General features: G+C 39.5%; 1 protein-coding gene across 3 annotated transcripts in view; it reads left to right on the top strand.

Moving 5' to 3' along the window:
- atrnl1b (attractin-like 1b) overlaps positions 1-16,379 on the top strand; it is a 73,439-nt gene extending 57,060 nt beyond the window's left edge. For 2 of the 3 annotated variants that reach the window (XM_037081469.1, XM_037081470.1), the window contains 3 exons: positions 4,882-4,989; positions 13,455-13,569; positions 14,250-16,379. In XM_037081469.1, coding sequence (XP_036937364.1) covers positions 4,882-4,989; positions 13,455-13,569; positions 14,250-14,374 — 348 coding nt within the window. In that variant the 3' untranslated portion in view covers positions 14,375-16,379. Of the gene's footprint in view, positions 1-4,881; positions 4,990-6,132; positions 6,941-13,454; positions 13,570-14,249 lie in introns of those variants that run through there. The other variant, XM_037081471.1, reaches the window with a different exon arrangement.
- The last annotated feature ends 1,644 nt before the right edge of the window (positions 16,380-18,023 follow it).

The following is an 18,023-nucleotide window of genomic DNA, read 5'->3' as shown; positions in this document are numbered from 1 at the left end:
CTGGACTAGTGTCATTCAAACTGAAGAAAGGGGCTTCAGTTTTACATGGCAGTCTCAATGTGGCCTGAATCTCAAGTGTCATTCACTCAAAAATGACTACAAACAAACTGGTTTTGATTAAGACAGCTCACTTGTCTAATGTGCTGTTGTGACTGCATTGATATAACCAGAAGATAACACATTACTCACTACATAACTCTTACAGGTCCCTCTGCAGACTCTGCGTGGTCTCACGTTCGGCTTCTTCCCTAGAAGAGCAGTCATCGATTGCTACACTAAGATTATCCTACTCTTAAGCCCCTGGTCACCTTGATTCTCCCCTGTTCAGTTTAAAGTTTGCACTCTAATAATTTCCTCTAAAGTTACAGAAGATGATGTGCAACTGTGAGTTCAACTTCGGTTATAGCTCACCCTTGGACTCCCACTAATGAGTAAAGTGGCATTCTGGAAATAGAGCGAGGGGCGATTTAATTACTTTGACAAAAACCACTATCTGCATATTGTTGCTATTTTCTAATGAGTTAGTGGGACTCAAGCCCACACAACACTGCTTATTCACACCAGCATCATATCAGTGTGATATGTAGTAGCTGTTCACTAGACCACATTTTCACGATCTGTGGGCTTGTCTGTCTATAGATGGCCACACAATTCAGTATATTGTTTTATTTTGTTTTGTTTTGTTTTTATCTGAGAACGACGCCTGTGGTTACAGCCGGTGATCTTTGGAAAGGACACAGTGACCTGCTTAGGTGTAGAATATGCTCAAAGGCGGGATGACACTTACCCTTTTATAGAAATCCAATGAAGGGAACAAAAATGCTGTATTCACAAGACAGATAATTTAGGCACACACTTGCCAAATTAATCAAGTTGCATAGCAATGCACTGCATGTCCGTCCTTATCAGAACCATGAATGGCTCCAGCTTGTGTTCTTGACTAAATCAGTCTGTCATTGCACAAACGTCATTCAGTTTTAAAAAGTTCACTCTTTCCTTTTGTCATTTGCTTGATATTCATTTCTTAATTGTCTCCGGTATTGTTCTGGTCCATTGTTGATTTTATTCCCAGCACATTTTTGTTGTCTGTACCGGACACAAAGCAAAGCTTAGCATTCCCCAGCTTTGCTTCTGCTCACTTCTTATGGTTTGTTGCTTTTAATGAATTCTCCAACATGATAAATAACATTTCTGCTCCATGACATTTACGATGAATGTTGTTGGGTTTGAAGCGTCTGTGTGAGAAACCTTAATAGGCCGTGAGCTGTTTTCTTGTTTTGCAACAACCCCGCTGAGCCCTCCATCCTGCTTTTATCTTTTCGAAAAGGGCAAAATTTCTCATTTTGACCTGTGCTGGCCCAGCAGCTCAAATCTGTACGTTTGGTGTTGCTTGTTTGATGTTTAATCGTGGAGATGTACAACAATCTAACATGAGCCCTGAAAAAGAGAAAAATCAATCAGGTGATCAATCTCAATTTCATATGGCTGTTGTTTTTTTTTTCTTCTCAGCTTTACCTCCCCCAGGGAATGTTTTCAGAGTAATTCAACAAAGCAGTTCTTACACAGAACTCACCTGGAATTTTCTCTCTTTCACTCTCCATTAGTGAGTCTGTAACTGTGAAGGTTAGTCTGTAGAGGGTTGATTCAAAATATTATGATATCAACATAGGCTGCATTGAAGGAATAATTCATTATTTATGATGCATGTAACATATGAAACACACTGATCATAGTCAAAATGTGTGCACTTTGTGTGTCTTGCTTGTGTTGGAAAGATACATTACACAGGACATAGGCTAGTCTTTAGACAAATATGATGTACAACACGATATATGATAGACTAACTAAAAACTATTTGAGGCGCCACATACCTACATGTGCTTCCCTCTTGCCTCAACATGTGTCCTGTCAACTACTGTGAACACCCCTTCTACATTTTTAAACATCACATGAAATCACTAGACAGCAGCTATAACACTATTGTAATGTTAGCTAACATTGTTGAAACTATGAATTGAAATCAAAACATAAGCATTTGTCCTGAAACTATTAACATTAGTGTTATATGTTATGGAGATTGTCCACTAGTTAATCAATTGTGGATGACCCTTTTCTCGGACAGATGATAAGAAAAAGTATTAAATGCTGAAATGGGTTGCTGAATGTACTTGGATAGCTATTGATACACATGTGGGAAACACTGCTCCAACATTGATGTACCTGTGATAGGCCACTATCAGCAAATAATATTAGCCAACTGATATATGTGTCGGCCTCAAATTTATTCAAAATTTACATTAAATATCAGCTTAATTTGAGAACATGAAGTTTGGTCAGCCAATGTGAGGTTTTTTTTAATCTGAATCTCCATCAGAGATAATTGAGGCTCCACTTGAAGAGCTGCCTGTGCAAGTCTCAGTAATGAGTCACTGTTAGCTCCCAAAATATGTAATCAAGCTTTTTGACATATTAATTGAATACCACCATTTCCATCACTTTTTCTGTGTACACCCTCAACAGAACTGTGATGATGTAAAAAAGAAAAAAACCTAAAAAGATTAAAGTGCTCTGTCATCCTCTTTGTAAAGCTGTCTTATCGATGGAATCCCTGATACCCCAAGATGTTTATTCAAAGCATCTTCAACGGACGTTTTTTTCACTTGTTCATCCATACAATGCTATCAACCTCTCCAGAATTTTGCCAATTAATAGGCGGACTAATGAATACTTAATATATTCAGAGCGAGTGAGAGTGGGGGTGTGGACACAAGAATCTCAGGGTTATTACTGCACCAAGGACACATTTCTATTCCGAATGAGACCACCAGAGAACTCCAAGCTCTTGTACAGTTGACCCGAAACAGCGGCACAATTTTATTTAACACATGTCCTTTTTACTAACACATGCTGCCCAGAGTCAGAATGGAGACAGATCCTTTGAAATTTTGGGTCAATTATTTTCAACGGCAGTTCATTGCTGAAGACCAACGCTTTGTCATCAAGTGTCATCAGCTGTAGCTAGCTAGCTTCTTAAGCTAACATTAGCCCAATGAGTTAGAAAATACCATCTCCTGCTGTCTTTTTAGTGGTTCCCAAAACTTTTCGAAACAGGACCCCTGTATTCCATAATGTTTGTATTAATTTAAACCAAAATGCTTTGCTTGCTTTGCTTACATATTTGTTTAAGCAGGACAGAGGTTAGATCTAACTAATGTTAGCCTTCACAGTAGCATCCAGAGCAGGCTTCCACATAACAGGGAATTACTGAACAGTTGATGTCCTATCATATACCTAAACCATAAACCCAGAACACCCAACAAAATGTCAGCTTATAGTTTTTTATATGTACTCGATACATTGTGTTAGTGCACTTTTGTATGAAATTGTTTATATGTCTGCAACACACAGTAGAGATATATTTATTGAACTTCAGGGAGGTGCAGAGGAAGGACAGGTTATGAGGCCAATCATCACGACTGCTGGATGTGCTTTGTAATCTGAAGTACAATTAGATCTTAATGCGGCACACTTAAGCTCATCACAAATCCAATACCAATCAGTGATGTCCTTGGCACTAAAATGGTGGCCTGTTTCGATATTGATCAGACACTGCGTCACTGATGAAAGTGTGGTGCTAGTTGTTTTACAATATTGATTAGAAAGGAACAAGAGAAGCTGTTTTCCGTTGAGGTCTAAGACGCAGACATGGCGTCACTCTTGGGGACTAACACGGCATTTTTATGCAGAAACTGTACGAAAATTTGAGTATTATCCTGTCGCTGTATACTGTATGTTGGTGACTCATGTCGCAGGCTTAATGGTTTCTAGCTATTACTTTTAGTAGTTTCAGTTTCTAACCTATCATTGTCCAGTTTCAAGTCTGTTCCTGTTCCTGGTAATTGTAGTGGGATGGTTAACAAAAGCTGTGTTATCACTGCCGTTTGCATCATATAATGGACAAAGTATTTTACATTATGACAATTTTTTTGTACTCAATTCAGTTCAGTTTTATTTACAAAATGAAAGACCTCAAATCAATTTCAGGCTCAGTGAGCAATGTGGGGCACAAAATAATTCCCCATGTGCGTTGGGTGTGTGAGTCTTTCAGTGGGTCATCATTGATATCTGCAATTGATTTTTAGCCTCATGCTGTAAAAGCCATGAGGGTGTATATTGCTGTATTATTATTTTTTCCATATTTTTTTATTCTTTCTCACTCTGGAGCCTTTAACATGTGTTACAGGCTCTTTTATGGCATCTTATAATAAACTGAAGTTGTACATTTTTTTTAAAGGTATCATAACCATCATCACACACTATCATCATGATTGGATTACATTAGATAAACCACTGACTGGAAATGTTATGTGGTTTGTAATACATTGTTGGGATGCCTCTGGATGACAGTGACTTCCTTTAGATCAGCATTATCAACAGCTGAGATTCAAAACATGTGGGGTTTTTTTTTTTTTTTTTATATTTGTGATTTATACCATACTGTATGTAAATAATGGGATCCAAAAGTCTGAGACCACACTGAAAGTCTCTCATACTGTCACACAAACTTACAGATAATCAATTTAACAGTGTCGAAAGTCAAATTGTTACATCTGTAACACCAGTCATCAGGTTTTATGCCAGCTTGAGTGCACGCTGTCATTGAAGCAAAAGCATTTTAATAGAAAGAGAATATTAAATTCATATCATAGTTTGTAATTTAAAAAAAATACATTCATAACAAATGCAAAACAGAAGCTGTACGCATATATTCATGTTATTATTTCAGTAGAACATATTTCTCACTCCTTGCTTTATAAATCTAACGTGTGATTAAACTCCATTCTGCGTTTCACTCACTGTCATCTGTGTTTGACTTTACAGCAACTGATGAGAGAGCGTCAGCAGATGGCCAGCCGTCCATTTGCCTCAGTCGCTGTTGCACTGGACGCCAGGGGAGAACAAACAGAACTGTTGCAGCATGTGGTTGACGTGAGTCTCGCTCTCTTGCTTGCACACACGCACGCAAACACACAGATAATTACCAAATTATTGCTGAAAAAATGTAACATTGTGCAAGAGTCTGAAACAAACAGGATGCCAGAGAGTTCCCTGATCTTTTCTTCTTCACACGGGGTTTTGATACAAGCAAGCTTAGACGTCCAAGTGCTCCTTCTGACATATGAAAGATTGTTTTTTGTACGTAATAATTAGGCCTCATTGTGCTGTCCTCAACCTGCTCCTGTCCTGTACTCACAATATATGCTTTTATCCACAAAAGAATCTGTCAGTCGTAGTCCTTTCTTCCCATGTCCCTCTTCTTTATGTGAATTGCTGCAGTCATGGCTAAAGACTAAGGGGCCATCCACATGGAAACACTTCTGTGTGTAAACGCAGATGTTTTGCATTGTTTTGGCCGATTGTCCACATGGATCCTATAAATGCAGTGCCTGTAAATGCACTTTTTTGAAACCCGGTCTCAGGGTGGAAAAATCTGAAAACACTGCCCTTGCGTTCTTGTATGGACGGCGAATCTGCATACTTTGCGTATCGATGACGCCATCGCCCCACCCCTTGACATCTAGCCTTCGACCTCTTAGCCCTGTTACATCTCATAACAACAACAACAACAACAACAGTGGCGGACTACATGCTTGTGTTCATGCCACAGAAGATATTGAGCCTACTGGGGTTACAAGGGCTGAGCGAAAAAGGATTATGGACAACCGAATAGCCATTTTCGCCTTCTTCTTGTTTTGTTCAGTGTCTCCGTCTACTGTCTGTTTGTATACAGTGCGCAAGCTTTATGCGCATGCTCCGTCTCTTCTTCTTCTCTGAAAAAAGACAGAAAAAACGATATGTTTGTGGTGCACTGGTCTAGTAGGGACCCAAAATAAAATTAGGAACCTGAAAATCAGGCGTAATATGTCCCCTTTAAAACATTTAAATAGAACATTTTTATTAGTGTTGTATATTGTTCCTACATGTTTCTGTTTGGCCTGATTTTGCTTTTCATTTGGATTAATTCCTCCTTGCATGCTACCTGCTCATATACTTCTACATACATGCAATTCTCTTGCCTGACAAGTTGCTACCCACCTCCCTAATCCTCTGACGTGAATACCTCCCATACAGATAGAGACTGGAGAAGAAGTCTGGCACTAAGTACAGCCAATAGGACTCAATGCCACATGGGATAAAAGCATATCTTAAAGCAATATGGGAAGCAAACATCCACAAATTGACATCGGGGGACCAACAGTGTTTCTTCAGCCACGGCCAGCACTGTGTCACCTGCCTTCTGGGAGAAATAAATAAAATCACTGTGGCAACCAGCAAAGAGGCACTGCATTAGCTATTAGTGCTGCGCTGAGTGCTTCTCTCCGTGCATTATGGGATTGTGAAGGGCAATGTAAAGAACAAAAGAGGAGAAAAACAATGCTTCTCAGCTCTGAGTGCACTTTATTGTTGCACTTTTTGAAGCAGCGAGATACAATCTGAGTCTGAATGGTGCTGGAAACCGCTGCTTTACCTTGATTTAAGTAAAATGTTAATCACATACTTGTCGGTGCATGTCCTTCTGTTATCTAATCATTTATTCCACCCCTCCCTTCCCTGCCTCTGCCTCTGTTCCCTGTTAAGGTAGAGACTCTGCATCCACTGGAGAGTGTTGCTGTAAACACTGTCCTAAGCTGTTTTGGAAATGATAACTGGAATAAAAACACATCCTCAGTCTTCTGTTTCTCGACCCTTTCAAGATGCAGACTGAACCCGTGGACGTCTGACTTTCAGTTTCTCTTAGATGTCTGCACAGCTTTTAAGTTAAAGTAACTATAAAAGTGTTGTTGCAGAAAACTCCTGAGACCTTGGTTGTTTTAGTAACAATGTTCTGTCTTTACTTCATTAAAAAGAAGTTTGGATTATAACTTTATGTGCTGGGATTTTTATAGGCGCCTAACAAAATGTATGCTTCATGATAAATTATACATACCAAAATATAAATACATTATACATGCATTAGTAAGAATGAATTAAGGGCTATTATGTAAATCATTTCCATTCCAGTAGTACGTGAATGGTCTCTCATCATATTTACTATCCAAGATTAACATTGGCCTTAATGTCTGATGAGATGTTAATTCCAGATGTGCAGTAGCCAAATGCAGCATTAACCTCGTGTATGCTTACTGAAAGGTCATTAACCGTACCTTGCAGGGAATCAGCTATTCTAATGTTAAATAGACATTTTTCTGTTGAAAAAGTAACTATTTTTCAGTGCTTTTGTGGCCAGTCATGCAGTTGCTGTAGCAGCCATAATAGTCTGCAGCTTCTGAGCTATTTCTTCAAGCACTGTCTCAGATATTTGTACATCTTGTAAACCAACATGCAAGTCCTCAGATGTCACTATGATATATGGCACATCTTATTTATTCTAAGCTTTTAGGGGTTTATATCAGGGATTCCCTATTACATCAGCTGAACATCGCCTTGTTGTGTCTGCCACATTCATGTGCATATTCATGTACATATCTTATTTGTGTACGACTGAATTTGTGCTCTTTCAGAGATTGTGTTATTATGCAGGGCTGACTCTCTTTATTAACTTAAACAGGTCAGTTAATTTAATTTTTTTTATTTTTTGTTTCATGGCACAAAATGGGGAATCTTCAACCACAAAAAGAAAACATTTTATTAATCACTTGAATCCAGTTTTTTCCCTCTGTTGTTATTTCTTCATACATACACATGCCTAAAATACACACACATGCACAAACAGGACCTTTACAGATGCATTAATGGAGAGGTGTCAGTGCAAAGGGGGCTGCCTTGTATGAGGCACCAGGAGCATCTGGTGCCTAGCTCAAGGACACAGTGAGCAGTGCTCAGGAGGTGAGCCGGCACCTCTCCTGCTATCAGTCCACGCTCTATATAGACTGGTCCGAGTGGGTCCTGAACCTTTGTCTTTAACTGATGCATTCACATATATGGAAGCACACCATCTCGTCTACTAAGTAGACTTTGCCAGCTTTTTAAATATTTCAGTGTATTTTGGACTCGTTCCTTGAGATAAATCTAATCTATGTGGCTTCAAATGTGGCTCCAAATGCAAATGCATGTGTTGGACCACATACAGCTCAGCATTGCGTGCCTTGGCACCAGCTGAAGGTGAACCATATGAAACGAGCCTAATTCCCTTTTTATAAAGGTTAATTGGTCAGCATCTGGCACCACTTAACTATTGGAAATATTTGTTGATGTCAAAGAGGACACTGATGCCACGCTAGCATCACTGCTTTCCTATTTGTTTAAGCTGCTCTGTTTGTACTTTAACTCAGAGCAGCTCACTCACTGACGGATGCAGAGAAGACAAATTACAGAGATAATATTGGCTTATAAACATCCACATTATGGAAGAAGTATCTGCAGTTCAAGTCTGATGTTTGCTTAAAATGTTCTGTTTCGGAAACAAAGTTTAGACTGATTTAAAAAAAAAAAATCTCAGTCGTAGCTGATGCAATTTGCGCAGGAAACAAGACACAGAAGGGCTGCGGCACCAAAATGACCCCTCACGCCCATCGCAACACATGAAAACATTTAAGACGTTATTCTGTGATCGTACCGTCAGCGCCACTCTCACTGCATTAGTTAGTAGCAGTTATCTGACACTAAATCTTTGCAGACACTCCAGCTGGCCTCAGAGAAAATGTAAACAGCCTTTGTGGCCGTTTCTCTCCATTGTTGGTTGGTTGGTCAGTCCAAACCCCCAAGAGATGCTGCATTGCTGTTAGTGACCAAGATGTCAGCAGCTGTTAGACAGAGAGCCGATCGGGTCCAAAAACACTTCAGGCCCAGGCCTCTATGTCACAGATGTCTCCATTCACTATGGCTGGCATTCAACATATGGAACCAGCTAGTATGATGGATGACACCTCTCAGCAGGGGAAGGAAAGCAGAATTATTGTGTGTTTGCATGTGTGCATGCATGTTTATGTGCTCGGATGGTTATGAATGCATTGTGGGAATGCAGGCTGTGTAAATCTTCTTTGAGAGATATGAGAATGGACAAAGCAATTTTAAATGCTTTTATAGAAAATGCGACCGTATGATTGAAATGGAATGAAATGATGTATTAATGTTTTTATTTTTCTTGGCATTGTTGGAAAAACGTCCAATATCCCAAATTAATAGAAGCGTTTCGCAGAGAGAGAGCGAGACGAACTTTAACTTTGCTATAATTGTTGCCTTTCACACAAACAATTTTTATTTTTTTATTTTTGTTTTTGCTTTAATGTAAAACAACAAAACGGAACAAAAAAAACAGCATTTTTTTTTTGACAGTATGTGGAACTGTCCACTCTAAGAATAGTCAACATTCGGTCAATCAATTGAGGACATGACAGAAAAAAAGCATTATTTGCCTGTAAGTGACCAGTAGTAATACTTTTATAAATAACATTACCAACATTTATACTAGTGATGTTATCAACTTCATGTTTAAGGGCCTGGCCACACCAAACCAACATCGAATAACACGCAGCAATGAAGACAGACTTCCTCATCACCTCACATTGCCTGTGTCTAATCTGAAAGTGCTTGAAAACACAGTGAAAGACAGCAACAGCTGACAGCCAATTAATGTGTATTATCTCCGTCTAGAGAAACCCTAAGACTCATGGCTGAGGTTGTGCATGTGGTTTTATGATAAAGCAGAGTTTTTGTGTCTTCTAAAATGTTGCAAGTGAAAAATTGTGAGAAATGTCACTAAGTGGGTGAAATCATGGATACTACAGTGACAGGCACATGGTTGTTTTCTCTTTCTTTTTCTTTCCCTCTTCTTGAACACTGATTTGCTCAGCTGAAAAGCCAATCAAAGTGATTTCGCTCACCAATGGATTCTGCTGCTGATTATACTTGCTCAGTCAAGGGTCAACCAGTGGCAACAGTGTGGGCAGGAATATGTACAGTTAAACAAAAAAGTAAAACCTGAGGTGATGTTGGTCACACTGTATGTTTATTATGTACTGTCAAAGGTTCAATGGTAACGTTTGGAGTGGCAGTAGAGACGGGACCAAAGAGTCTACAAATTGATAATGGTGGCTTTGTGAGGTTGTTACACAGCAGTGCTTTAAGCTAAATGCTAACATATCTTAGTTTGGCACGTTAGCATGCTAACATTTGCTAATTGTCACTGAACACAAACAACAGCAGAGGTTGTTTTGGAATGTCACTTGTTATGTAGGTATTAATTCACAAACCATAGTATCGGGGAATATCAAATGTTGACCTCACGTTAGGATCATTAAAGTTATTTGGTTAATCCTGAGGGAACCATGAATGTCTTTGCCCGCCTTCATAGCAGTGCATCTAAATGTTGTTTCATAAACGTCAACTTCAACGTCAGGTCAACGCCCACTTCGCTACATACATTAGGATTCATCCTCTGGGGACACTGACTGTCTGGTGATTAATATCTGGTGATTTCATCTGAATAGTTGTAGTGCAAGCGGTAAAGTCAGGGGAACATCAAAGTTGGTGTGAGTCATCCTCTGGGGAGCATAAATATACAGTATGAGTGAAATTTAATCTCAGGCTGTATAGTTATTGTTGAGATATTTCTCTTTTTCTGTTCTTTTTGACAAACTGCCATTAATTTACCCTAGAGCCCTGCTAGCATTGCTAAAAATAGCAGTTGCCTTGCATTTAAATCAAACACAGAGAAGGTATTCCTACAGAACCCTTCATAGCAGTGACACAGTTTCTGTTGGAAGTCCTCTGAACCTTAATGTTGCCTCGGTGTTACTAATTTGTTTGGAACAGCTGTAACGATGTTTCACCCGGCAGTTCGTGTACATCAAATATAGCCTGCAGTGGAATCTGCGTTCATCAAAAATCAGTCTATGTTAAATTCGCCCTTATGGATGAATGCTTATACTGTAGCTATTCATTAGCAGAATCACTTGAATGGACACGAAATGGCTGGCGGTTTGATTACCTCTGTATGTCAGTGGTGGATATGTGCCTCTCGATCGTGAACGTACCTGAAAAGACGCATTACATTATAGTGCTCTTATCATGTGGCCTAATTGGGTCGAGTAACTGTGCACATAAGCTGCTTTCACACAGAGTCTTTTGAAGGATGTGAGTCATTCAGCGCATTAATTGTAAAATAATTGTAGGTCAGAGGTAAGTAGACTTAATGTAGATCCCCTGTGGAGTACTGAATGTACAAATAGGTCCTTACAGCCAGTCCAGGGTTGTGACCAATAGGTTTAAAGCGAAGTGTTTTTAAATGAAACATATATTGTAAGGGTAAATGTTTGAATCGGGCCTTGTAATGTTTATTAAATAAAGTTATATGGCTTGAGTAAAAACTTTGTAGAACAGTTTAACAAGTAATTGGCAGAGTTTGTGTCTGCCACATTTAATATACTTTTTAATGATATTTTGGGCCACCCTTCCATTTCTCTTTCTTTCTTTTTTAATAATTCTTCACCTTTGTCCTTGTCTCCATTCCCCTCATCTTTCTGTCCCTCTGTGTTAGTTCCAACTGATTAATAGAACAGGCAAATGGAAAACAACCTGTGCCACTGTTGACAGCATTCATAACCTCAACTAAATTATTAGTATTCTGCAAAGAGGGCTGTCTCTTGATGAAGGACAAATTCAGCACCTCTCTGAATCAACATTTGGTGGCATGTTTGTGACTAAAAGGCTTTGAAAAATTGGGTTAAAACATTTATTTATTGTTTAACTACAGAGCTGGTTCATTGTTGAGCAAATCATTGGCTTCACCTTTAATCGGCCCCTGTATCCACACAAACTAATGAATAAGTAATTTGCCTATTTTCAGACTGTGCCTTTCTTTGGTGGCAAAATTTCTTGAGTTAGTAAAATTAAAATCACACTCCGCTGGCATGACAAGCATGCTAATGCAGTAGTCGATGCATGCATTATTAGAATATAGTGCTACTGTGACATAATTACCTTTAGCTGCTGTACTTGTAATTTAAAGAAATCTTAGCCACACCAAATGAAAAATGATTACAATCCTGGATGTATTTGTTTCTTCGTGTAGTTTGTCTCTTCTAGTTGATATTTGAGAAGTTTTCAAGATAGATGACAAATTGTATTTGTTAAGAATGTTATTCTCTCATCCACTGTGTGCTGTGAAATCAGCACCCATATACTGACTGTATTTTGAGGGTTCATCATTATGATTACTATTATATTATTAGGCCCTCAATGTCACCGAGTAACTAAGAAACAGTCTGTATCTGTTGTGAACTGTGGCATTTGAAATGGCAAACTTAATTGAAAGTTGCACGGGGAATTACACTGCATGCTTCAAAGGAAACAAGATTGCACTTACTTTTGATAAGCACTTACTTATGAAGTTTTTGCACTCACATTGCAAAGAGTGGGAGAAACTACTATCATATTAATTTCCATTAGTTTTTATGTTATGGAATGGTCTCTTAACAGCATTGACATGTGTGTATATCCGGTAAAATGAGGGTCTTGGAGTCAATGTTAGCACAAGTGTCCTTGTAGTTTCAACAAATTTCAGTGGAACATGTGAATACAAATTAGTGCACCCGACTCCTCATTCTCTCATGTTTCGATGCGTCCCCATTTTACTACCGTTTTTGCCTCTGCTGATTTTGCCTCCAACTCATCTCCATTTAAAATTCATCCAGACGCGGAGAAAAAAGGCAATTCTATGCAGACATGTTATTATTCCCCAATTTCTATCCCCTCATCCAAAACATGCTGTGAAACCCTTGACATTCATTATCAGGATGACATGTTTTTCACGCTTGAGACAAGCAGTTTTGGCCATTAAATCTGAGGGTAGGTCATTGCCTCGACACGTGGCGCCGTCTGACAGTGAGACACACACACACACACACACACACACACCCCAGTCGACCAATGTGTGACCAATCGAGCCATTTGTCTCAGGAGGAGGGTGACTGTTCTTAAATGCAGCAGCTCCAGCAGCTAAAATTGGTGACCATTGTTCCCCAAATAAAGAAAAAATCAACAGCACATTTGCCATCACAGGAAAAAAAACACAAATCAACACTTGTGTGTGGCAGTCACATCGCTTTGATTTCAGCTTGGTCTGTAGAGCAGAGGTATGCCAACTAAGAGATCCAGGGTGTCATTTAAGTATTTTTATCATACTTTGCCTAAAATAGAGCTCTATGGATGACAAATTTTTCAAGCTAACCCAATGGCTAGCATCGCCATGCTTCCCCCAGTCTGCAAGAGCACTAGTATGAACACAACAAAGCTCTTTGGCATTATAAAGATTAATGTCCCTGACAGTAACTACGTGTTAACCACCATCTCTCTATGAGACACGTAAAAGCTTCAAAATTCTTGAGTGCAGCGTTTACTGACACATTTTAGGTTACAAGGTTCATTATCTCTGTTTGTTTTCCTCTTCCCAGGGTGCACCTAAACCAGTTGCGATGGAGCCGTGTTCAGGAGGGAAAGCTGCTGTACTGACTGTCCTTTTGCGTCTGCCGTCCGGGCCGTCAGGCTTACCACCACCAGGACAGTCAGGTAACGCACACATACTTTTAATTAAAAAAAAAATAAGAATAAAATTAATACACATTAACTTTGAGTTTCTCAATGATTTTTTTTTTTTTTTTTATCAAACTTTGTTACTTACGTGTTCGGAAAATTACCTCCTTAACTCCATTAGCACAGATTAGAAAAAAAAGGTCACTTAAAAAAAACTATTCCGATATCATATGCCACATCATACTGTTGATTGAAATAATTACATTTTAAGTAATTTCTATTTTCAGGCTTGGCACACACCTGCTCAGTTGACGATGCCGACGGCGTCTGAATTAATTACTTGAGTCGATCTAATTATGATGGTCAGTCGATGACATTTCACAGCGTGGCAACAATTTCCACAACCTTCCAACTTTACAAAATTCTCACATCCTCGTGGTCAGGGATTTTACAGAAAGATGACCTGTATTTTACCAGACAGATGTTAAGTGTGGTTCAGTGACCCACAAGTCTGCATGGGTTTTTGTATTATTACAGTGAGTTCACAGTTTAAAATGAGATTTCTGCTGCTACCTCTGAAAATGTGGTTCCAATTAGACACAGGAATAAAGAAAATTTGGCCGTGGACGCTGCAAAATATTGACGTAATATAGAGGTGTAATCCATTTGTTTTTCAGCTGAAGAAAGCCTTTTTTCTTTCCTTGTCCTTTCTTCAGGAATCATCGTCGCCAGTGCGCTGATAGACGTTTCGCAGCAGAAACCAACAGATTTTAAGGACAAGTCCCAGGCTTTAAAGAGCAGAAAAGCTCTTCCTCCAGCTCACCAAGGCACCTGCGTCTGAGTCCCAAACCCGTCAATCTATTGGATCCCTTTTTGTACCATCTGAGGTCACATTGTCCCAACATGCTGCAGGTCCCAGCTGGAGGCCTTGCGAGAGACATGAGTCATGGCTAAGAAGATTCCATTCAGCTGCTACCACTCCTAAGTTTTCACTGAAACTTGCCAAGTCCCAAGAGCACAACCCTTCTCCAGCCCTCTCCTGTCCCCTCTGCTCTGCTCTGCATAAATCAACCTCTGGTCAGGTGATCAGAAATCTTTCTCCGGTCTTTGGAACAACTCTTTCTCCATATGTCTTCTCTTCAGCTTGGGCAGTTGTCATGGCAAAACTTGTGCCGAGAGGGAACCTGGCAGATTACTTAGGAGGATGTGCCCCTTTGACGCTTAAGTCGTAGACATTTTGACACCTCATCATCAGTTTGCTTAGCGCGAGGATAAAAAGGAAAGGTGTCTGTACATTGTGAATTTTATCAAAGTTTGAAGTACAAGAGATGGTTTAAAAAATGGCTGGCAGATATCCAGTCAGTGCTGCCTGTGGGGGGGTTTTGTTCTTCTGTTTGCTTGCCAACAAGTGATATTCTATGGTGCTAAAGCATTTTGTTTTTATGACCAGCCTGACTCTTAACTCAGCCTTCGCTGTGTGAACTGAATTCATTCTGCCTTTTTGTGGGGGAAGCTACACGCTAAGCTATCTGACTCTTTTCAAGCCCCCCGCTTGTAATCATGATAGTATTTTGACAGCTAAAAGTATTACGTCACACCACTTTTGCCGATTAGCTCAATCGATCTGTTTTAGCATTTACTGTACATATGTATCATCCACCCAGCTGAAGCTAAAGTCTGTATTTTCTGTGGAGTACATACACGAATGCTGCAGAGACATGAGACTGCAATCACTACCAGCGGCATGTGGGTGAAGACTGCAAACCAGGAGGAGGCACGAACAAATCATCAGTCATCAAAAGAAAGCATGGAAAACTCCCCAAACTTTACAAAAAAGATAAATGCATATTATTCGCAAACTGGAAGTTTCCTTTGTTTCAAAAATCAGTGTGTTAACTGTTACAGAAGTTACAAAAACACAGAGAAACACTGGCGCTCTTGTCAATTCTTTCTGTAGTTTGTTACATTTTGCTGTGCAACTTGGACATTTTGATCTTGCCCTTTGATTGGTGTGGTGTGTGGATGCCTCGTAGGAGGAAACTAAAACAAAAACGTCTGCAAACTAAAAGTTAGACCAGAGACATCGTGCTCCTCTGGCTGTTTACTGGTTTGTTTTGTACATTTTTTTTAAGAGTCCTCTGAAGCTACAACTTTATTCCCATCTTTGAGTACGAGGACTTAATTTACCTTTTTTATAATGCCTTGGCTTTCCATGATCTCCTAAGGAGGGGGCATGTTGATCTGCAGAATTTTAAAAAGCTGTCGACCATTTTTAGCTCCACGACTCCACCCTGAGCTGTACAGTGTCTTGTTGGAACAAATGTGAGTCTTTGTCACTCTTATCTCTTGAGATTTCATGTGTTTGTCAGGTTTTTATGACAGAATGGCAAGAGATTCTCATTTATTTTAGGCCTTGTCACCTGTTACTATTATATCTATGATAAATTGTCTTTTGCTACACTTGTGAAAAGAGCATTTCTGTTGATATTTTGTTTTGATATTTAACGGATTCCTGTGTAATAATGCATTTACCTTGATTATTATTGTTGACTTAAATCTGTTGATTTGATGTCGACTCCTTTTTGAACTGTACATCTCTTAAGGACTCTATGGGCATTGTCTTTCCGTTGCAAAGTGGTCTTTACGATGCATTTCACAAGGAAAGTGTGCCAGCTAATGTTTTTATTTTGTGTTTGTAGAATAACCCCATAACAGTGTCATTACACAGGAATCAGGGTCTCACTGTACCGTGGAAAAAAAAGATGATAAACTGCATATCAGTAATATTCAGTGTATTTTAAAGATGGACAACATGCCAGAAAATAAAAAAACAAACCTGAAAAACTTCTACATTGAACTCTATTCACATACAGTACATTTTAATACAGGCATTGACTTCTACTCTATATTCCTCGACTGTCTGCTTCTGCCCCTGCTTCAGCTCATTTTGTGCTTGCATCATGGCACCACCAGACCAAAACAGGTTGATTGACTCAGCTACAGAACCATTTAATTTCCCTCTGAAAATTGTGTTAAGCCTCCTTTGCACATATTTCCCTGGAAATTACTGGAGTAACCTTATAGGCACCACTTGTGATTTTGACTGTTCAAACATGCAGCTACATTCACTCCTCGTCGTCTGTACATACATGCTGTTGCAGTGTCAACACAAGATACGGCAACAGTGGCTGGAAATGGGGGCATCTAGGCGTGCTAAGGTACTTGATATGCTGGAAACACTTGGAATAGACATTGAAACTGCTTGGTTAGGTTTTGACACCGAAACTACACGATCTGGTTTAGCCACTGAAACTACTTGGTTAGGTTTAGACACTGAGTTTCACTTTCACACTGGCCAGGAACAGAGCTCTCCTGGAGCTCAAGTCCCCAAGTTCTATTTGAGAAAGGGTCACTTCACCTTTGGGATATACCATTTTGTTATTTCTTAACAATTAAATATTTAATAGGTGCATAAACATTTTCTCAGTAATGGCATTGCAGACCTAGCAATCAAACCTCTGTCTAAGTAATTTGTCGTGTAATTTCATAAAACAGACTGAAAAAACAAACAAACAAAAAAACCCCATCCAAACTACAAAGGAGGACATTTCTGACAAACTTGAATAACAAACACGTATAATCAGCGTTTTAAATGATGTAATTTCATCCGCAAGGTGACCAAAAAACAAAACGTGTGATAAGAATTAATGTGCAGCAGTATCCTCTTTTAAGATCAGCCTGACGTCAAGAGGTTTGTCCTTCATCGCGCCAACACCTTTCAGAGTGCTGGTGCTCCCTCTTCAGTGGCATGCGTTTGAACAAGCATGTAAAGAAAATGGATGCAGTCTCCTGCCAAAGTGCTACTCCGGATAATCCTCATTTATACTCAACAGTATACTCATTAGCTGCGATGGCTCTCAGAGAAAAGCCACTCCAGTACCCTAAAGGGGTGTTTGCCATGTGGGTTTATTATAATGCTGTTGATGGCAAGAAACCTGCTGAGTTAAACTGCATATATGAGGGGTACTTATACTGTGTACTGTATATGATTTAGTTTAGTCTTGACACAACACACCCTTAAAACCAATGCTTTCACTATGATTTCACACTACATGGTAGATAAAACATGTTGCTTTAAACTCTCTAAGGTAGCCACAGTAACATGAACTTCAAGCCTGAACCTACTTCACCTGAACCTCTCAGTTTGAAAGAGAATGTACTTGCCCTGTGTGCGCTTGTGGCGCGTTACAGGGAGGTGACAGCTCTGGTGGAGGCTCCATTGTGCTTTGGTAATTTCTGTAGCGCTCCCGGCTGCCAGTCGTACATTGGCACCTCCCCTGCTGTTTTAGCGATTTTGACAAGTGACACGATAAAATGTCCTCAAAAATAGGTACATTAGTGCAATATTTGCCGCTTGTGCAACAGCCAGTATAACCATGTGGGAGCCGATGAATGCATGAAACTTTGGAGACACTAATGTGCACTGAAAT

This window comes from Acanthopagrus latus, chromosome 20 (genome assembly GCF_904848185.1).
Source record: "Acanthopagrus latus isolate v.2019 chromosome 20, fAcaLat1.1, whole genome shotgun sequence".
In the NCBI taxonomy this organism is placed as follows: Eukaryota; Metazoa; Chordata; class Actinopteri; order Spariformes; family Sparidae; genus Acanthopagrus; species Acanthopagrus latus.
Note: the sequence above shows the minus strand (reverse complement) of the source record. Positions and strands in the feature narration are given on the sequence as shown.